Source organism: Hyla sarda, chromosome 2 (genome assembly GCF_029499605.1).
Source record: "Hyla sarda isolate aHylSar1 chromosome 2, aHylSar1.hap1, whole genome shotgun sequence".
Classification (NCBI taxonomy): Eukaryota; Metazoa; Chordata; class Amphibia; order Anura; family Hylidae; genus Hyla; species Hyla sarda.
In genome coordinates, this window is record NC_079190.1 from 280,201,983 (window position 1) to 280,224,845 (window position 22,863).

A 22,863-nucleotide genomic window follows, 5' to 3' on the forward strand; every position below is an offset into this window, starting at 1 on the left:
ACTCACCGGCTTCCGTAGTCTTCATCAGGGAGCCGCACGTCATCACCGCCCACCGACGCCGGTCACGCTACAGTTCCCCCGTTCTGCCCGAAGTACCATCGGAGGGCAGGACGGGGGAACCGAATTTTAACCCCCCACAAATCTGCTATTGGTGGTCGCGTCTTGAGGACCAATAGCAGGGATAGGAGGGGGTGGCACCCCTGCTACCTAACTCCTATCCCTTCAGGGGGACCGGTATGATCGTCAATTTCCGGCATGGGGGGGTCAGGACCCCCCACTGGGCATATGCACGGGATGCCTGCTGATAGCCATCGATAGCCATAGCCAGCAGTCATCTCGGTCCGGTCCCCAACCGGCTAGCGGCGGGGACCGGAATTCCCACAGCGTATGCATACGCCCCACGTACTTAAGGACTCGGGATGCAGGGCGTATGCATACGCCCTAAGTCATTAAGAGGTTAAAACTGGTGACTTCTGATTAATTTTTCTAGTAGATGATAATGTGTCCTGGAGATCTATGGTAACCATAATTGCCTCTTTTGATTAGGGGAATGGTTGACTGCAAGGATTTAATCTTGAAAACCTCTTTAGATTACATATTCAGAGGTACTAAATTTATTGTGTTCTGTATCTACTGTTTAAAAGACCTTTCCTGATTGAACTGAAGCTATCCCCTTCATCTTCCACAGTTTCCTTACGCTAAGACCTTATTCACACTAGAGATTTCACATGGAATTTCCAAATGGAATCTGCCTTCCATTGATTTTAGTAGGATTCTGCTCCATAGTTCACACAACTGAAGTCACATAGCAAAACATTCAAAAAAAGGAATGGGATTTTGGCATAAGACCAAACATTCTCAATCTTTCAACCGAATCCGTAAGAAAAAAGTTGCCTGTCAGTTGAACGGGGCTTAATGACGTGGACATTAAGTGCAGATTCTGGGCAGGAAAAACTGAGGGCTGATGCCATAGTTTAGTGTCTGGAGCCAGAGAAAGTGTGCTGTGCTGCATGAAACAACAGTCATCTTGCTAGACCATCAGTACCTAATAGATGAGCGAAGTTACAGTGATTCGATTCCTCATGAACTTCTCGGCTCGGCAGTTGATGACATCCTGCATAAAGGAGGAGTACAGCTTTCAGGTGCTCCGGTGGGCTGGAAAAGGTGGATACAGTCCTAGGAGAGAGTCTCAAGCCCACCGAAGCACCTGAAAGCTGAACTCATTTATGGAGATTCCCAAACAGAAGACTATCTGCCTATAGAAGACTTCTAGTCATGGGAGCTTATGTATTTTGCTGTAGCTATCTCACCGTAGAATAGTTAACCTTGCTTATATAATGGATTTATCTAAAACAAAAATTAGAAGAAAAAAAAAAAAAAAAAAAAAAACTGATGGCACTAGCCATGGCAATGTGAAAACCATCATTTTCTTTCCACAGACATAATATGAAGGACATCTCACAAATTATACAAAGGCAGCTACAAATAGAACTGATGAGTTTTCTTTATTCAATATATTTGAAGACATCACAACCGATGTATATGCAATATCTAGCATATTCTAATGTATGAGCCACAAACAAGAGAAGGCAAAGCAGGTAGTGTTGAATTAGTCATCATTTTTCAGCTTCTTGATTTTGTTCTTGTGTCTGTCAATTTCCTTTTGCAGGCGTTCAATTTGCTCCTTGGCATGATGGATCTCTTCTTCGTGATGCTTTTTAAGAGCAGACAGTTGTTCCTGCTCTTTTTGCCTGTGGGATATATTATGAGCAAAACGTGAGTGGCAGTTTTTGGGCAAGAAAACTAAGGCCACTTTTAAATGGCATTACTGTGTCAAAACCAGGACTGGACTCAAACCCTGCCATGTAAAGTGGCTTAAAGGGAACCTGCCAACAGTTTTATGCTACCCAAACCAGCATAAGGCTGGGTTCACATCACGTTTTCTCCCATACGGGAGCGCATACGGCAGGGGTGGGAGCTAAAACCTTGCGCTCCCCTATGCCTTCGTATGCGCTCCCTTATGTAATTCATTTCAATGAGCCGACCGGAGTGAAATGTTCGGTCCGGTCGGCTCATTTTTGTGCTTTTTCCCCCGGACCTAAAACTGTGGTCAACCACGGTTTTAGGACCGGTTGTAAAAGCGCATACAGCGCAAAAATGAGCCGACCTAACGTTTCACTCCGGCCGGCTCATTGAAATGAATTACATACGGGAGCGCGAGGTTTTAGCTCCCCTGCCATACGCGCTCCTGTATGGGAGAAAATGTGATGTGAACCCAGCCTAACACAGGTGTAGTAAGCATAATTCTAACATGGATTTGCTCTGAAACACACTATTAGAAAATTACCTGACACTTCCATAATTTTAACCACTTAAGGACTCAGCCCAGTTTTAATTTGTTCCTCCTTGCCTCCAAAAATCATAGCTATTTTATATTTACATCCACAGACTAGTATGGCTTTTTTTGGCGCGACCAGTTGTCTGTTGTAATGCCACTCACTTTACCATAAAATGTATGGAGCAAACAGAATTTTTATTTTATTTGTGTAGGGAAATTAAAAAGGAAAACCAATTTAGCAAGTTTTGGAAGGTTTCATTTTCACGCCGTACAATTTACAGTAAAAATGACGTGTTCTTTATTCTTTGGGTCAATACGATTAAAATGATACCCATGATAAAACACACATATTACTGTTGCACAAAAAAAATATATATAAAATAAAATTTAAAAAAAAAAGCGATTTTGGAATTTTTTAAGTTCATGCCGTTCACCGTACGGCATTAACATTATATTTTAATAGTTCGAATATTTACGCACGCGGTGATACCAAATACGTATAAATTTTTCTTCGTTTTTTACTTTTACACTTTAACCATTTAAGGACCCAGCCAATTTTCACTGTAGGACCCGGCCATTTTTTGCACATCTGACCACTGTCACTTTAAGCATTAATAACTCTGGAATGCTTTTACCTTTCATTCTGATTCCAAGATGGTTTTTTCGTGATATATTCTACTTTAAGTTAGTGGTAAAATTCTGTCGATACTTGCATCGTTTCTTGGTGAAAAATTCCAAAATTTGATGAAAAAAATTTAAAATTTTGCCTTTTTTTTTTTACTTTGAAGCTCTCTGCTTATAAGGAAAATTTATATTCCAAATAAATTATATATTGATTCACATATACAACATGTCTACTTTATGATTGCATCATAACGTTGACATGTTTTTACTTTTGGAAGACACCAGAGGGCTTCAAAGTTCAGCAGCAATTTTCAAATTTTTCACAAAATTTTCAAAATCAAAATTTTTCAGGGACCAGTTCCATTTTGAAGTGGATTTGAAGGGCCTTATTAGAAATACCCCCAAAATGATCCCATTATAAAAACTGCACCCCTAAAAGTATTCAAAATGACATTTCACAGGAATAGCAGCAAATTGAAGGAGAAAATTCAAAATCTTCATTTTTTACACTGGCATGTTCTTGTAGACCCAGTTTTTTTTATTTTTACAAGGGGTAAAAGGAGAGAAATCTTCCTAAAATGTGTAGCCCAATTTCTCTCGAGTAAGGAAATACCTCATATGTGTATGTCAAGTGTTCGGCGGGCGCAGTAGAGGGCTCAGAAGGGAAGGAGCGACAATGGGATTTTGGAGAGCGAGTTTTTCTGAAAAGGTTTTTGGGGGGCATGTCGCATTTAGGAAGCCCCTATGGTGCCAGAACAGCAAACAAAAACCACATGGCATACTATTTTAGAAACTACACCCCTTAAGGAACACATCAAGGGGTACAGTGAGCCTTAAAACCTCACAGGTGTTTGACGACTTTTTGCTAAAGTCGGATGTGTAAATGAAAAAAAAAAAATTTTTCTTCACTAAATTGCTGGTTTTCCCCCACATTTTATATTTTTACAAGGGGTAAAAGGAGAAAAAGCCCCCCAAAATTTGTAACTCAATTTATCCCGATTACGGAGATACCCCATATGTGGCCCTAAACTGTTTCCTTGAAATACGACAGGGCTCTGAAGTGAGAGCGCCATGCGCATTTGAGGACTAAATTAGGGATTGCATAGGGGTGGACATAGGGGTATTCTACGCCAGTGATTCCCAAACAGGGTGTCTCCAGCTGTTTCTAAACTCCCAGCATGCCTGGACAGTCAGTGGCTGTCCGGAAATGCTGGGAGTTGTTTTGCAACAGCTGGAGGCTCCGTTTTGGAAACACTGCCGTACAATACATTTTTCATTTTTATTGGGGGGACAGTGTAAGGGGGTGTATGTGTAGTGTTTTACCCTTTATTATGTGTTAGTGTAGTGTAGTGTTTTTAGGGTACAGTCACACTGGCGGGTTACAGTGAGTTTCCCGCTAGAAATTTGCGCTGCGGCGAAAAGTTTGCCGCAGCTCATATTTGAAGCAGGAAACTTACTGTAATCCCGCCCGTGTTAATGTACCCTGTATGTTCACATGGGGGGGGGGGGAACCTCCAGCTGTTTCAAAACTACAACTCCCAGCATGTACTGACAGACCGTGCATGCTGGGAGTTGTAGTTTTGCAACAGCTGGAGGCACACTGGTTGGAAAATACTGAGTTAGGTAACAGAACGTAACTGAAGGTTTTCCAGTGTGCCTATAGCTGTTGCAAAACTACAACTCCCAGCATGTACTGATCGCCGAAGGGCATGCTGGGAGATCTAGTTATGCAACAGCTGGAGGGATCGCAACTACAACTCCCAGCATGCAGAGACAGCTGTTTCGGCATGCTGGGATTTGCAGTTTTGCAACATCTGGAGGGCTACAGATAGAGACCACTGCACTGTGATCTCCAAACTGTGGACCTCCAGATGTTGCAAAACTACAAATTCCAGCATGCACAGACAAACAGCTATGTGGGCATGCTGGGAGTTGTAGTTTTGCAAGATCTAGAGTGCTACAGTATAGAGATCACTGTGCAGTGGTCTCTAAACTGTAGACCTCCAGCTGTTGCAAAACTGCATCTCCCACCATGCCCAGCAGCTGTCTGGGCATGCTGGGAGTTTTAGTTTTGCAACATCTGGAGGGCTACAGTCTCAGACTATAGCCCTCTAGATGTTGCTAGGCAACTTACTGGCTTCGGTCGGATCCAGGGAGCCGTCCTCTTCTGCTGCACGACATCGCCGCCCGCGCCGATCACCGCCGCCAATCCGGTCCCGCAGCTTCCACCGACGGGTAAGTGGATCTTCGGCATTCGGTCCCCGTCATTTCCCCGTCCTGCCCCGCCTATTGTGGGTGGGCAGAATGCGGAAAATGAAAGTAAACCCCCCCGCCCCTAATCTGCTATTGGTGGTCGCGTCTAGACCACCAATAGCAGAGATAGGAGGGGTGGCACCTCTGCCACCTCACTCCTATGGCTACAGGGGGATCGTGGGTGTCTTAGACAACCGCGATCCCCTTCTATTCCGGGTCACCATAGACCCGAATGACCCGGAATCGGCGCAAATCGCAAGTGTGAATTCAGCAGTCATCCCGGCCCGGTCCCCGCCCGGCGGGGACCGAAATTTCCACGGGCGTACAGTTACGCCCTGGGTCCTTAAGGCCCAGGTACAGAAGGCGTATCCATACGCCCTAGGTCCTGTACGGGTTAAGAGTCCCCATAGGAGATTGCTAATACTGTTCAGTGCTATGCATAGGGCATAGCACTGATCAGTGTTATCGGTCATCTTCTGGTCGATCGCAGACCAGAGTAGAAGACCCATGGAAGGCAGCGGAGGCAGGTGGGGGGACCTCCGTCTGCCGTTCTGGATGATCGGATCACCGTGGCAGCGCTGCGGGCTATCCGATCATCCATTTTAGTGACCGCAATGCTGCAGATGCCGTGATCTGTATTGATCACGGCATCTGAGGAGTTAATGGCAGACATCCGCCATTACCGGTGGGTCCCTGGCTACCATCAGCAGCCGGGACCTGCCGCGCACGACCCGAGCATTGCTCCGATTCTCGCGGTTATGTATAGGATGTAAATGTATGTCCTGGTGCGTTAAGTACCACCTCACCAGGACGTACATTTACGTCTTGCATCGTTAAAGGACAATTTTATTTTTACGTTTTAGTAAAAATAAAATTTTGCCTTCTAAAAATCATAACTTATATTTTCATCCACAGACTAGTATGAGGGCTTGTTTTTTTTGCATGACCAGTTGTCCTTTGTAATGACATCACTCACTATAAAAATGTATGGCGCAACCAAAAAATTATTATTTGTCTTGGAAAATTAAGAAAACCGCAATTTTGCACATTTTGGAAGGTTTCGTTTTCATGCTGTAAACTTAATGGTAAAATTTACATGTTTCCTTTATTTTATGGGTCAATACGATTAAAATGATACCCATGATTACATACTTTTCTATTATAACGCAAAAAATAAATAAATGTTACAAATCCCTCCATCTTGTTGGCCTATAATTTTTTTATTTTTCCGTATAAGCGGCGGTATGAGGGCTCATTTTTTTTGCACCATGATCTAATTATTTTTTTGATAATACATTTAATTTTTTTGGAATAAAATGCAAAAAAAATAACTAAAATCTAAAATTGCTGCTTTTTTTATTTATTTTTTATTAATACGTTCACCGTATGGGATAACTACCATTATATTTTAATAGTTCAGACTTCCCCCCCACACACACACACACTTTTTGGGGATAGAACGGACAATTGACATTATTGGGTAGGGGATTTTTAATTTTTTTTCCTTAAAACACTTTAATAGTCCCCATAGGGGACTATTTATAGCAATCATTTGAGTGCTTATACTGTTCAGTGCCATGCATAGGACATAGCCAATAACACTGATCAGTGCCATCTTCTGCTCGCTCTCAGACTAGAGCAAAAGATGCTGGGAGACAGCCGGAGGCAGTTGAGGGGACCTCCGTCTGCCATTACAGATGATCGGATCGCCGCGGCAGCACTGCGGGCGGTCCGATCATGCATTTTTCTGACCGCACTCCCGCAGATGCCGCGATCTGTATTGCTCACGGCATCTAAGGGATTAATGGCAGACATCCGCACGATCGCGGATATCCGCCATTACCGACGGACTATCAGCTGCCGGTCACGGTCATGTACAGGATGTAAAGGTACATCCTGGTGCGTTAAGTACCACATCACGTGGACGTACATTTACGGCCTGCGTCCTTAAGGGGTTCAAAATAGAGAGAAATAAAGCAATATTGTCATTCGGAAAAACTTTTGACAAGTCAAAAGTTTAGATTGAGAGTTACAAGGTGGTAAGATTTGTGGCAGTGCGTACTTCACTCCCCGGCTGTCAGTCAAATCTGACTTCTCTATAGCATTGGTGCAAATAGAAGAAACCCAATATATAACTGTCAGTTTCCCTTGGTCAGAGGCTCCATCCAAGATCTCACCTGGTGGAGTTTCAATGATCATGAGAATGGTGAGAAATGAACCCAGAACCAAACAAAAGAATCAATTATTTGGGACCATAGTCATCAGGAAAACCATTGGTAACACACTAAGCTGTAAAAGGACTTCAGTCCTGCAGTGCCTGCGAGGTCCCCCTGTTCAAGAAAGCACATGACCAGGCCTGTCTAAGGCTGGGTTCACACTACGTTTTTGCCATACTGTTTTCAATCCGTTTTCTGAAGAAAACCGTATGGCAAAAAAACGGATGGAACAGTATGGAAAAAAGTAAACCATATGCGTCTTTAAAAGTGCATACAGTTCGTCAGTTTTTATTTTTTTTAAAAACCCATACGTTTTTTGAAAATTTTGTCCATTTTTAATGGGAGGGGTCTTGGGTGGGGACTTTAGGATTCAAATGACCACGATTTTGTCTCCGGTTTAAAAACCGTACTGCAACCGCATACGTTATTATTTTTTTTAACATGGACGTCAATGGGAAACGCACATGTATATGGTTCCATACGGGAAAAACTTATACGTTTTTTACTTTGCACATGCGAATCCTAAATACACTAGACGCGAGTGTGTGCACATACATGGCTGAGCAAAGATGCCGAGCGTTCATGCCGGGGGATGTCTCGCACATCGCGAGACCTCGCCTGCATCTTGCGCATGAGATGTACATCACTACACCACGCCAGGAATACTTCCGGCGCTATACTGACTAGGAAGCGGGGCTTATATCGAGTGGGATAAGCGATACAGGTAACTCTTCTGATTGGCTGGTTTAGGACATATAAAAAGGTTGCTGTTCCCGATACTGAGACACGCCCCTTGAGAAAGCATATTAGCGAAAACTCGTTCGGGGTAATGTATCTGGTATATGGGTGCATGGCCTAACTTGTTCATTTTAATGCTGCTTTCTCTCCCTTTCAGCTTGTTATTTGTTGCATAACTTTACCCATTTTCATGGTACAAACATTTGTACATGGTGTGCCTGATGTCTGTAGTATCTGCACACTAAGTGTCCCCTTACTATGGTGACACCTACTCCTTGCATACTAATGCGCTTTATTTAGTCCATGATATACTCACCTATTGTTCTATTTGTATGTGTATTCTGTCTTTTATACCATTTTTTTAAATCTAAATTATGTTTTAACATGACGGCATTTTTCCTTTTACCCCTTATGAAAACGAAAATTTGAGGTCTACACCAGCCTGTTAGTGTAAAAAAAATATAAGAAAGACCCCCAAAATTTGTAACGCAATTTCTCCTGAGTACGGAAATACCCCATATGTGGGCCTAAAATGCTCTGCGGGCGCACAACAAGGCTCAGGAGTGAGAGCTCACTATGAACATTTGAGGCCTAAATTGGTGATCTGAACAGGGGTGGTTGATTTTACAGCGGGTTCCGACAGTAACGCAAAAAAATAAAATACCCACGTGTGACACCCTTTTGGAAACTACACCCCTCACAGAACGTAACAAGGGGTATAGTGAGCCTTAACACCACACAGGCGTTTCATTTTTCATAAAGTTGGATGGGAATATGAAAAAAAAAAAAAAAAAAAAAGTTTTAAACTAAAATGCTAGTGTTACCTTAAATTTCTTATTTTCACAAGGGGAGAAAAAAAAATAAAAAATTTACACATCCAAACTTAACGAAAAGCCATCTAACACCTGTGGGGTGTGAAGACTCACTGTACCCCTTGTTAAGTTTCTTGAGGGGTGTAGTCTCCAAAATAATATGCCATGTGTTTTTTTTTTGCTGTTCTGGAACCATAGGGGCTTCCCAAATGTGACATGCCCCCCAAAAACCATTTCAGCAAAGTTTGCTTTCCAAAAGCCAGACATGGTTCCTTCTCTGAGCATTGTAGTCCGCCTGCAGAGCATTTCACGTCTTAACATGGGGTATTTCCATACCCAGAAGAGATAGGGTTACAAATTTTGGGGGGCATTTTCTCCCATTACCCTTTGTAAAAAGGGTAAATTGGGGGGGGGGGGGGACTGCATTTTAGTGGAATTTTTTTTTTTTTTAATTAATTTACACATCTGACTAACGAAAAGTCAAACACCTGTGGGGTGTTCGGCTCACTGTAGCTCCCTTGTTACGTTCCTTGAGGGGCGTAGTTTCCGAAATAGTGTGCCATGTGGGTTTTTGGCTGTTCTGGCACCATAGGGCTTCCCAAATGTGACATGCCCCCCAAAAACCATTTCAGCAAAATTCACTCTCCAAAATACCATTGTCGCTCCTTCCCCTCTGAGCCATCTAGTGCACCCACAGAACAATTCACATACACATATCCTTACTAGAGAGAAATTGGGTTACAAATTTTGGGGGGCTTTTTCTCCTATTACCCCTTGTAAAAATTCAAAAACTAGGTCTACAAGAACAGGTGTTTAAAAAAAAAAAAATGGAATATTTAGAATTTTCTCCTCCACTTTGCTGCAATTCCTGTGAAACACTTAAAGGGTTAACACTTTCTGAATGTCATTTCGACTACTTTTGGGGGGGGGTGCAGTTTTCATAATGGGGTATTTCTAATATGAAGACCCCTCAAATCCACTTAAACTGAACTGGTCCCTGAAAAATTCCGATTTTTAAAAATTGTGAAAAATTTGAAAATTGCTGCTGAACCCTTGAAGCTTTCCAAAAAGAAAAACATGTCAACTTTATGATGCAATCAAAGTAGACTTATTGGGGCACATGTATCATTTCCAGTGTATAATAGAAGTTTTTTTACCTCTCTGCCTGTTGTCTAAATTTGGCGCAGCTGCGTTAAATTTATCATTCTTGTGCAGCTACTTTCTTGAATTGCGTTTAAATTTAGAATTCTCCTCAGAGTATAAATTTACACCGCAGCTCTATTTAGTAGGAGCTTTGTCTGCAGCGTATCTGCACCTAAACAGTAAATGTGTCCTCGTTATTAGTTTTTGAATTTTTTTTCTTCATTATGTAGAGTTTTAATCTCACAATAATACCACTTTTTGCACCCAATTATAAACACATCAATTATACAATGTCCTTATTCTTCATTTAACATCTGTGACACCCCTGTGCAAATCACCTCAAATGTACATGGTGCACTCTACCTTATGGGCCTTGTTGTGCGCCCGCAGAGCACTTTGCGCCCACATATGTGGTATCTCCGTACTCTGGCTAAATTGTGTCCCAAAAAATGGGGGTCTTTCTCCCCCCCCCATTTACCTCTTGTGAAAATGTAAAGTATGCGGCAACACCTGCATGTCAGTGTAAATAATTTTATTTTTATACACCAACATACTAGTGTAGACTCCAACTGTTCCTTTTCATAATGGGTAAAAGGAGAAAAAGCCCTCCAAAATCTGTAAGGCGATACCCCATATGTGACCCTAAAATGTTGCCTTGAAATACGACAGGTCTCCAAAGTGAGAGCGCCATGTGCATTTGAGGCCTAAATTAGGGTTTTGCATAGGGGTGGACATAGGGGTATTCCATGCCAGTGTTTCCCAAACAGGGTGCCTCCAGCTGTTGCAAAACTCCCAACATGCCTGGACAGTCAATGGCTGTCGGGCAATACTGGGAGTTGTTGTTTTGCAACAGCTGGAGGCTCCATTTTGGAAACAGTGGCGTACCAGACGTTATATATATATATATATATATATATATATATATATATATATATATATATATATATATATATATATATATATATTAGTGTTTTTTTACTTATTTTATTTAAGTGTAGTGTTTTTAGGGTACAGTCACACGGGCGGGGGTTCACAGCGAGTTTGCTGCATCTCAATCTTGCAGCACTCCCTGTAAACCTCCGCCCATGTGAGTGTACCCTGTCCATTCACATTGGGGGGAGGGGAAACATCCAGCTGTTGAAAAACTACAACTACGAGCATGCCCTTTGGCTGTCCTTGCATGCTGGGAGTTGTAGTTTTGCAACAGCTGCAGGCACACTGGTTGCGAAACACGGAAACAGACTCAGTGTTTCGCAACCAGAGTGCCTTCAGCTGTTGTAAAAACGTCAAATCTCAGCATGCAGTGACAGCAGAAGGACATGCTGGAACTTGTAGTTATGCAACAGCTGGAGGCATACTGCTACAACTCCCAGCATGCCCTTTGGCAGTCCGTGCATGCTGAGGGTTGTAGTTATGCAACAGCTGAAGGCACACTGGTTGCAAAACACTTGAAAGTTTTTTTACTTAACTTAGTGTTTCCAAACCAGTGTGCCTCCAGTTGTTGCGCAACTTCAATTCCCAGCATGCATGGTCTGTCAGTGCATGCTGGGCGTTATAGTTTGGAGGCACAGCTGGAGGCACACGGGTTGGGAAAAAGTTAGGAAACGAACATTGTTTCCCAACTAGTGTGCCTCCAACTGTTGCAAAACTATAATTCCCAGCATTGCCAGACATGCTGGAAGTTGTATTTCGGCAATATCTGAAGGGTCAGATGTTGACGAACTACAACTCCCAGCATGCTTGGGCAGTCTGGGCATGCTGGGAGTTGTAGTTTTGCAACAGCTGGAGGTCCACAGTTTGTAGACCACTGTATAATGGTCTCCAATCTGTGGTCTTCCAGATGTTACAGAACTACAACTCCCAGCATGCCTCGACAGAGTGGGCATGCTGAGATTTGTAATTTTGGAACATCTGGAAGAGCACAGATTGGAGACCATTATACAGTGGTCTACCAACTGTGGCCCTTCAGATGTTGCAAAACTACAACTCCCAGCATCCACAGAAAGCCAAAGGCTGTCTGGGCATGCTGGGAGTTGCAGTTTTGAAACTCCCAGAGGCAGCAGTGAGATCGCTTTACGGCAATCTCACTGCTGCCAATGAAGATGCCGCCCCGCTGCTGCAAACTCACCGCGGGGATGCACCAACCCCGGGACCACCTGGAGGACGCCGCTCGCACCGGGACTGCTCAGGACACCGCATGGCCGGGTAAGTGACGCCGGGAGACGGGTAAGGGACACTTAGCAGAGTGGTGTGTGTCCCAATCCCCGTGATCCGGACTCACACACCGTGCTGCTAAGTGTTCTCATAGCGAAACGCTGCTATCAGCTAGTCAGATTTGACTGGCTGGGGGGGGGAACCCCCCGTGGTCACATCGTAAGATGGCTGGCTAACAGTGATAGCCACCATCTTACCGGGCGCTGGGGAAAAGTATAACGGAAAGCAGTAAATTTTAAAAATAAAAAGGAGAATGATCTACAGTGTTAAGTGGATTACAAAGCTATTTTAATGTGACGGATCTTATTCAATGATAAGTTATCAAACATTTCCCATGTAAATGTATTAAATTGTTGGATCATAAAACAACAATACCAATATACAAGTGATCTAATGAATAACTGAACTGGAAACAAATATTCTATATGCAAATTATTTTAAAAAGTGCTTTGGAATAACCAAGGAGTAAAAAGCAATATAAAGCAAACCAAATGAGGAATTGTGAGTTAAAACATTCTGGTGGTTCCTTAGTAGAACTTTCCTTCAGAAATAGAAAGGATTGCTACGTGCAGTTAAAGTTGGCTTATTATTTGCTGGGAAAAAGACGCTCTTGCGTCAAAATTTTTGGTGCAAAGGAAAAGAACGCAGGTAATAAATCCATGTGTACTATAGATGTCACTCCAAGGTACCCTGATTCAGCCACATCTGGAGGACATGCTCTACCAAAACGTGCGCAAAAAAAAGGGCTTGCGCAAAATTTTGCGCAAAAAAATACACACAAAACAGGGGTAAAATCTTTGATACATGTCCCCCATTGTGTATGTGAATCAATATAGAATTTATTTGGTATGTCTATTTTCCTTACAAGAAGAGAGCTTCAAAGCTGCAAAATTTTATATTTGTCATGAAATTTTTGGAATTTTTCACCAAGAAATGATGCAAGTAGCGACGAAAATTTACCACTATGATAAAGTCAGAAAGTCACAAAAATAAAAAATAAATTTCTGAATCAAATTCATAAGTACAAGCATCCCAGATTTATTGATGCTTAAAGTGACAGTGGTCTGATGTGCAAAAAATGGTCTGGGTCCTTAAGGGGTTAAACCGTTCTCACGAGAGGAGACCGGGTTAAACTCTGTGGGTTCTGGTTGAGCTGATACCCGGCATTAACCCTTGATGATCAAGGCGTCTGAAGGGGTTAAGGGTGCTGGTTAGCCCAGTGGAGCTGATCGGGACATCCACGGAGTCATCGCGGGTCACGATCAGCTGAGTGAACCAAGGGAGGGTCCCCACCTGCCTCCTCGGCATCCGATCTGTGTTCTGCTGCTCCTAGCCTTCTATGCAGGCTAGAGCAGCTGAGCGCAGAGAACACTGATCAATGCTATGCCATAGCATTGATCAGTGTAAGCAATCAAAAGATTGCAGGCTAAAAAGAAAAAAAGTTAGGGGGTCAGAAGAGGGTCATTTTAAACATACTAATTTTGGTGCTTTTAGTTTAATATTTTTTTGAAAGTAGTAAAATAAAACAAAACCTACATAAATTGGGTATCCTTGTGACCGTAGGTGTCATATTGGTGCAGAAACTGAAGCCCACCAAAAGTTACAAAATTGTTTTTATTTTATTTCACTGCACAAATATTTGTGCTTTGCAGTAGATTTTGTTATTAAATGATTGTAATGACATCAAAAGTATAATTGGTGGTGCAAAAAAAAAAAAAAAAAAGCCCTTATATGGGTCTGTAGTAGAGATGAGCGAACTTACAGTAAATTCGATTCGTCACGAACTTCTCGGCTCGGCAGTTGATGACTTATCCTGCATAAATTAGTTCAGCTTTCAGGTGCTCCGGTGGGCTGGAAAAGGTGGATACAGTCCTAGGAAAGAGTCTCTTAGGACTGTATCCACCTTTTCCAGCCCACCGGAGCACCTGAAGGCTGAACTAATTTACGCAGGATAAGTCATCAACTGCCGAGCCGAGAAGTTCGTGACGAATCGAATTTAATGTAAGTTCGCTCATCTCTAGTCTGTAGGTGCAATATTGAAAGAGTTATGATTCTTAGAAGGGGAGGAGGAAAAAAAACGAAAGTGCAAAAAAATGAAAATTGGCCTGGCCCTTAAGGTCAAAATGGGCTTGGTTCTTAGGGGATAAAGGGGTACGCCACTGGAAAACATTTTCTTTTAAATAAACTGGTACCAGAAAGTTAAACAGATTTGTAAATTACTTCCATATAAAAAAAAAAAAAAAAAAAAAAAACCCAATCCTTCCAGTACTTATCAGCTGCTGAATACTACAGAGAAAATTGTGTAGTTATTTTCAGTCTGACAACAAATACCAATCCTTCCAGTACTTTTTAGATTATGTATACTACAGAGGAAGTTATTTTCTTTTTGAATTTCCTTTCTGTCCGACAACATGCTCTCTGCTGACACCTCTATCCGTGTCAGGAACTGTCCAGAGCAGGAGAGGTTTGCTATTGGGATTTGCTCCTACTCTGGACAATTCCTAAAATGGACAGAAGTGTCAGCAGAGAGCACTGTGGTCAGACAGAAAGGATGATAAGTACTGGAAGGATTGTTTTTTTTTTTTTTTTTTTAATAGAAGTAATTTACAAACCTGCTTAACTTTCTGGCACCAGTTGATTTAAAAGAAAAAGGTTTTCCAGAGGAGTACCCCTTTAAGGACCAGGCCAATTTTCATTTTTGTCCTCCTCACTTTTTAAAATCCATAACTTATTTTTCACCTACAGACCCATATAAGGGCTTGTTTTTTTTTTGCGTGACCAATTTTACTTTGTAATTACATCTTTCCATAAGATGTACCATGAAACCGGAAATTAACTACAATTTTGCAACTTTTAGGAGGTTTGGTTTTTACGCAGTGCACTTTATGGTAAACATGATACATTATCTTTACTATGTAGGTCGATGCAATTAAAATGATACCCAATTTATATAGTTTTTTTTTTTTTAAAGTAGTAAAATAATAAACAATTTGCTATTTTTTAAATTTTTACTTAAATGGTCACTCTCATTAAATCAAATTTTTGCTATTGCACTCCTTATGGTAAATGAAAAATATTTCTAATATACTTTGTTTTAAAAAAATGAAGTTTTATTTGTGCTTAAAAAAGCTCAAGAGCACATTTTCCCCCAAACTCATACACAGACTTTGGACCAAACACATGAAGTGCCGCCTGGAGTGCTGAGGAGGGTGTCCAGCCTCATCCAATCATAGCTCCTCTCACACATAACTGCCATATGCTGTTGGTTGAACCCCCCCCCCCCCCCTCAGCACTCCAGGCGGCACTTCCTGTGTTTGGACTTTGGTCCAAAGTCTGTGTATGAGTTTGGGGGAAAATGTGCTCTTGAGCTTTTTTAAGCACAAATAAAACGTCATTTTTTTTTAAACAAAGTATATTAGAAATATTTTTCCATTTACCATAAGGAGTACATTAGCAAAAATTAGTTTTAATGAGTGTGACCCTTTAAACAAAATTCATATGCATAAATTTATCCTTTTCTGACTCCTATAAAACTTATTTTTCCGTATAAGGGGGATCTATGAGGGCTAATTTTTAGCATCTGTAGTTGCATTTTGTGATCTGTAGTTTTTATCGGTTCCATTTTTTGCTTTGATTGGACTTTTGATTTTTTTTTTCCTACCCAATATCACATGCAATTGAAAATCAGTATTTTGGTGTATGTTTTATTTTTTTTTATATTTCAATAATTTGGACATTAAGGGAAATCAGGTGAGAGATTATGACGCTTTTTTTTCAAATTGTATGCCAACATGGGCCCTTAAAAAAATCTTTGTAGTACTGAACAAACCCTTTCAGCTGTAACAGTATTACTGTCATTTAAAAACACAAAACAAAAACTTTATGTTAAAAGTTTTGATTGGTTGGGATCTGAGACCTCCAGCTAGCTCTAGAAAAAGCCAAGAGAAGTGCCCAGCTAAGGCGCCAACTCTCACAGGTTCTCTCCTTGCTGCAGGAGACAGATGGAATGTCTATGGAGCCTGTCTCCTGCAGTGAGAGGCTCTTGGATTGATGGGGTGCTTCTATCAGTACCCCGATGCAGAAAAAAGTTTCTTTAAATGACAGCAAAACTAAGAAGTTCTTAATTAATTGGTGCCTTGGTTCCTTCTGCACATGCATCATAAGACACTGGCTCCTACGTGGGACTCATTTGCAAACAAAGAGCAGAAAGAATAGAGGCTGTATCTTCACACAACACAACATTGTCCATTACTAAAGGTGTCTTCCTGCCATTCTTTCATACAGTTACACTTAAAGGTTAGCTGCCACCATCCTATTTTATTTTATTTTTTGCTAGCCCGTTCTCCCCTGATTGACAGGCAGGGAGCGAGTGCAGCCTAACTGAAAAAGGACTGATTGCCACTCCAAAATCAGTCCTTTTTCAGTAGCCGGTTTTTAAATGTAAATGAAACCTTTTTAATGAAAAAAATAAATAAAAAGTATATTAGAGATATGTTGTAGTACAAACGAAGCATTTTCAGCGGCAGCAGCCAGACGGAATCTCCGCTCGCTGATTCCGCAGTGTGAACATACCCTTACATGACCAACTAATGTTATGTGCATTTCTGAGAAAAACTTACCTAAAGTATCTCTCCTCTTCTGCAGCTTGACGTTTACCAAAAGCTCCTCCAGCTTCTCTCACTGAACCTCCACCACCTCCACCTTTTCCAGCTCCTTTGCCCAACTCTCCCAACTGGAAAGAATAGAAATTAAGTTATAGATGGAATCAGAGCTGCTGGATGGCGGGCAAGACGATCTCTTGGATTCTTCTTCACATAAATACAGTGTTTCTCCGAAAATAAGACCGGGTATTATATTAATTTTAGTCACAAAAAAATAAAACTAAAAAAACACACACAGGCTTATTTTCAGGGTAGGGCTTATTTATTTACCGTATTGAACAACATGGCGGTTCCAAGGTAATTATACACCCCCCCCCCAATTATCATCATGTGATGAGCGCAGCTCTGCACTACTGGTTTATCAGCCCAGCGCTGCACCCCACATCGGGGTACTAATCGTTTGTCACCTGCAAGCGCAGCTTCTCTCCCCCCTGCCAAAATAATTATCAGCCACTGCGCTGTACTTTGTATTCCTGTGCCCGGGCTGCAAATATTAAAAAAAACAAACTTCAACTTACCTTCGTCCTCCGTTGCTAAGGCACCGGCCGCATGGTCCCTCCGCTGTTCTTGCTGCTTCCTAGTGTTGGGACGTCACAGAGCCTTCAGCCTATCACCAGCCGCAGCGATGTCCCGCCTCTGCTGATGATAGGCTGAGCCAACTGTCATGTAAGAAGCCGGCCTGCTTCTTACATCATAGTGGGCTCAGCCTATCATCGGCCAAGACAGGACATCGATGCGGCCGGTGATAGGCTGAAGGCTCTGTGACGTTCCCATCCCCAGGACCGCAGCGTCAACAGCGGAGGGACCACGAGACAGGTTCCTTAGCAACGGGGGAACGGAGGACGAAGGTAAGTTAAAGTTTGTTTTTTTAATATTTGCAGCCTGGGCATTGTCTAGGTAAGTGGTCTTCAACCTGCGGCCCTCCAGATGTTGCAAACATTGGCAACATCTGGAGGTCCCAGGTTGGAGACCACTGGTCTAGGTCTTATTTTCGGGGTAGGGCTTATGTTGCAGCTCACCCCGATAATCCAGCTAGGGCCTATTTTCAGGGAAACACAGTAGGTGCGGAAGATCAGGATGCACCAACACAAGCATACTTACTGCATGTGGACTAGACCATTTGCTTGTGGTAGCCAATTTGCTTTCAAAACTGTGTGCTCACTGGTTATGTTTCATCTACAATGTGCGCATGCACCCTTAGTTTAGCAAGTGGCCATTATACCGCTCGTTTTCTGACAAAAAAATAAATAAATAAAAATCCTGCCCCCATTGTTTGCTTACTTTGGTGCAGCAATCACAGAACCGCTGTAGCCAAGTAAGGTGGCGACACAGGCGGAATTTATCATGTTACACAGGGTCTGGGAAGTTAGTAATGGCACATAACTTCAGAATCCTACCCCAATTTTGTGAGTGGGAATCCATAGTAAGGGCTCGTATTTTACACTGCAGTTCCGCCGACAATGGACCCCTTCAGTGTGTCTTCAGATGTGCCTGCCCGCTATGAGCAGACATACCACTGTGATGTGAGAGTCACCACGCGAATGTGGGGTGTACTCGCACACATCGCGGCCGCTCCCCCTGCTCCCTAAGCTAGGCCGAGAGAAGCCGCCGTGATGTGTGCGAGTATATTGCGCATGGTGACTCGCACATTGCTGTGTGTCTGCCCGTAGCAGCGGATTGCCACTCCGAGCAGGCACATCTGAGACATAATGTAGGGGTCCATCATCGGCGGAACTGCAGCGTAAAATACGCCGTGGATCCGCCCGTGTGAACGAGCACTAAGAGTTTTTGGGTGTAGGAAAAGTACAACAGAATGGCCGTTGAAAGGAACCTGTCAGCACATAAAAGCAAGTTCTCTCTCTCATCTGTGAGGGGGGGGGGGGGGGGGGTGGAGGAAAAAAAAAAAAAAAGCCATGGGGGTTTAAAGCATACCCATCAGAACCAAAAAAAAAAAAAAATACATTGCAGTGTGCAGTGTGGGGCAGTGCATTATCGGATTATCGGCAAGGAAATTGCCGATATCGATAACATCCAAAATTGTGAATATCGGACAATAATATCGGCCAAACCGATAAATCGGTTGATCCCTACCATGTACATCTGATTTTTGTGTGTCTAGTACCTTTATTTATTTATTACACTTTTAATTTAGCTCACTAGTCTGAATTCCTCTCTAAGGGAGGGGGCGTGGCTTCACTGCAGGTCTCCGCTCCCTCCCTCAGTATGCTGTCTGCTCGCATTAGCAAAACTACAACTCCCAGCTTGTCCTCACTGACAGTAGCGGGACACGAGCTGACAGTGGGAGGATTTTTCCTCCAGCTGTGAGCCCTGCGCTCACAGCTGTCAATCAAGGAAGTGTGTCCATAACATAGGTGATGACGCATGGACACAGAGAGAGATATCTATCTATATCTCTCTCTTTATCTATATCTCTTGGCACTGCAATATGACAGGGCAGTTTTTTTGTGGCGCTTTCCCCCCCCCCTTTGAATAAAAATGAAAAATACATACCTGTGCCGCTCCCCTGGTGCCTCCGGTTACCTGCTCGGGTCTCCGGTAACGGAGGAGCGACAAGGACGGAGATCTAAATATATATATTTTATTTATTTTATTTTTTTAATACTGTCGGCAGTCTGAAGCACAATTTTTACGTCCCGGAGTACTCCTTTAATCCGATGTGCAAGGTATAATGAATGACAGGCAATAAAGGCTTCTATGTCACCGGCTGCCAGGATATAGATGCCTCCGTGCTTGTCAATCACGCTTGCAGATCATTACTACAGGTAGATATATCCGTGGCCATTCACTGCAGCGAACACATGGTTGGGAATCCTAAAACACCTTCCGTGCACTGCCCTTGCTTTTACGCCCTCAAATGTGCTGACAGGTTCCCTTTAAATAACCTTGGAATACAAGAGGTGAGTAGGAGATCAGTGAACACAAGCAGCCGGCCCACTTCAGAGCCACCATAGGTAAAGTGACACCCCCATTAGGCCGGGGCGGTTTACCGGTTCATACCGAAATTTTTATGCTGCACGATATGAATTTTTCTTCGACGTTCCCGTCCCCAGCGTAAAGTCGACGTCGGAAAGTGTCCAGTAAAGAGTGTCAGCGCCGGCGGCCGCAACAAACAGGAGGACGAGGAGGGCAGCGCTTGCGGGTGATGTATTTACCCCGATGGGGTCAGCACAGCACTGGGCTGATAGTTAATTTGGGAGGAAATACAGTTATATACCGAGGAACCGCCAAAAAGTTACAAAAATACCGTGATACACACATTTGGTCATACCGCCCAGCCCTAATCCCCATACCGCTATGATATACTGATCACATCGCCACAACATCATACATGTCTCACCAGCTGGTGTGAAACTACAACTCCCAGCATGTCCTCACTGCCATTGCAACTATCAGGATATCCCGAGAGCTATACTTTCACCTAAGCTAGAACAGGCTGCAGACCTAGCCCTCTAGCTGTTGCAAAACTACAACTCCCAGCATGCCCGGACAGCCAACGGCTGTCCGGGCATGCTGGGAGTTGTAGTTTTGCAACAGCTAGAGGGCCTCAGTTTGGAGAGCACTGACCTAGGTGATAAGACTGGTTACTGTAGGCTGTGATACAGGGGATATTTATCAAAACCTATGCAGAGGTAAAGTTGCTGAGTTGCACATAGCAACCAATCAGATCACTACTTTCATTTCTAAAGAGGCCTGGGGAAAAATGAAAGAAGCGATCTGATTGGTTGCTATGGGCAACTGCTTCACTATTCCTCTAGACAAGTTTTGATAAATGTCCCCCATAATCTATAGGCTCACTGTATAGGTCATACATTATACCTGGCACATGAGCTCTGCCTTCTCCGCCCATTACCTGGCAGCACTACAGCTTATTCCACAAGGAGGCGACCTCCCCTACACCTTCCCGCCCGGCTCCCCTCCACCTCACACAGCCGCCATTACCTGATCAGAAGAGCGGCGCATCTGCACGTACACAAGGTTTCTGAGACTCCCCTGGAACAACCGCATATGAGTCGCCATCTTTCTGACAATCCTGACCTTGTCGTCTACGCAGAGAGGATTGTGGGAGGTAACTAGAAATGTCAATGTCAGGCTTCCGCTTATGACTAAGCTTCGACGCATGCGCAGGACATCTAATTCTATTTCGAGTCCACGCGCTGCTATGAACTGAAGCGAAGTCCCGCGTGTTGCGGCGTTGAAGCGAAGTCTGTGTGAATGAAAAGATTTTTTTTTTAAAGTAATTTTTTTGTTGGTTTTCAATAAAATAAAAAAATACACACTTTTTATGACTTGCATTATGAGTATTTTGTGGCTTAACCCATTTATGACCCAGTGTTTTATTTTTTTTTGGCTCACGTTTTTTTGCTCCTCCTCATTTTTCCACTGACAAAGTTGTATTAGGGCTTCTTTTTTGTTGCACTTTACATTGGCGCACTTTATTTTTTTTTTTATCAAATAATGTATTATGGAGCCATAACAAAAAATATGTGAAATGCAAAAAATTGAAGAAAAAAAATATGGAATTGCGCAATTTTGTGGGGCAATAATTTTTTTCAGGGTTCACAATATAGTATATCTGATATGTTAACTTTATTCTATGGGTCAGTATGATTCCAATGATACCAAAGTTGGATAATTTTTGTTTCGCTTTAAAGGAGATATCCAGTGCTGAAAAACTTATCTTCTATCCCAAGGATAGGGGATAAGTTGCAGATCGCAGGGGTCCAACCGCTGCGCCCCCCCCCCCCCCCCCCCCCGTGATCTCCTGTACGGGGCCGGCAGCCCCTGGGAAGGGGGCATGTTGACCACCGCATGAAGCGATGGCTGACACGCCCCCTCAATACAACTCTATGGCAGAGCCGAGGCGCAATCTCCGGCTCTGCCAAAGCTATGTATTAAGGGGGGCGTGTCAGCTGCATCTTCGTGCGGTGGGCGACACCCGCTATCTGGCCAGTGAGCTGGGGCCCCGTACAGGAGATCGCTGGGGGCCCCAGCGGTTAGACCCCCGGCGATCTGAAACTTATCCCCTATCCTTAGGATAGGGCAGGGGTCGGCAACCCCCAGCACGCGTGCCACTCATGGCACGTGAGGTGCTCCCCAGGTGAGCGAGCGCCACTTTAAGCTGTGTGCACACACGCACGCACAGTTAAAGGGGTATTCCGGGAATTTTTTTTATTTGACTATGCTACAGGGGCTGTAAAGTTAGAGTAGTTCATAATATAGTGTCTGTACCTGTGTGTGATGGTTTTCTCACAATTCTTATGTGATTTTCACTCCAATATTTATTTTTAACAGCATACAAAATGACTGCTGTCTCGGAATTTTTCTTAGCTTGCAATGCAGTCGAGACCTGACTCACTAGTCAGCTGATGACAGGGAACCCAGGGCTGGGCGGTATGAGCAAAAACGTGTATCACGGTATTTTTTTAAGTGATGGCAGTTTCACGGTATTTAATGGTATACTCCCTGCCCCCCCCCCCCCTTGTGAACTGGGCGCCGCTTCTCTCCCAACACCCCCCCCCCACATTAAATTATCAGCTGCACTGTCCCCACATCTGTCCCCACATCATGTCACCCGTGTGTGCTCCTCTGCTCATCCTCCTATGAGTTGCGGGCCGCAGCGCTAGAAATCTGTACTACAAATAACGTTTCCCAGGCTGCAAAAATAAACAAAATAAACTTTAACTAACCTGCCTACGTTCCCCCATTGCTCTGCTACCATCTTCACTGTCCTGCGCTGTGGTCCTCTTGCAGTTTCCTTGGGACGGGAAAGTCACAGAGCCGCCAGCCTATCATCGGCCGGGGCGGGACATCGCTGCGGCCGGTGATAGGCTGAGCGCGCTGAC

General features: G+C 43.3%; 1 protein-coding gene across 1 annotated transcript; it reads right to left on the bottom strand.

Moving 5' to 3' along the window:
- Window positions 1–1,486: 1,486 nt before the first annotated feature.
- On the bottom strand, window positions 1,487–21,154 carry ATP5IF1 (ATP synthase inhibitory factor subunit 1). Its single transcript, XM_056560625.1, has 3 exons — window positions 20,960–21,154; window positions 16,958–17,070; window positions 1,487–1,751 (listed from the first exon to the last, which is right to left on the bottom strand). The coding sequence occupies exons 1-3, from the start codon at window positions 21,137–21,139 to the stop codon at window positions 1,610–1,612; spliced, it is 435 nt and encodes a 144-aa protein (XP_056416600.1). The 5' UTR covers window positions 21,140–21,154; the 3' UTR covers window positions 1,487–1,609.
- Between the last annotated feature and the right edge of the window lie 1,709 nt (window positions 21,155–22,863).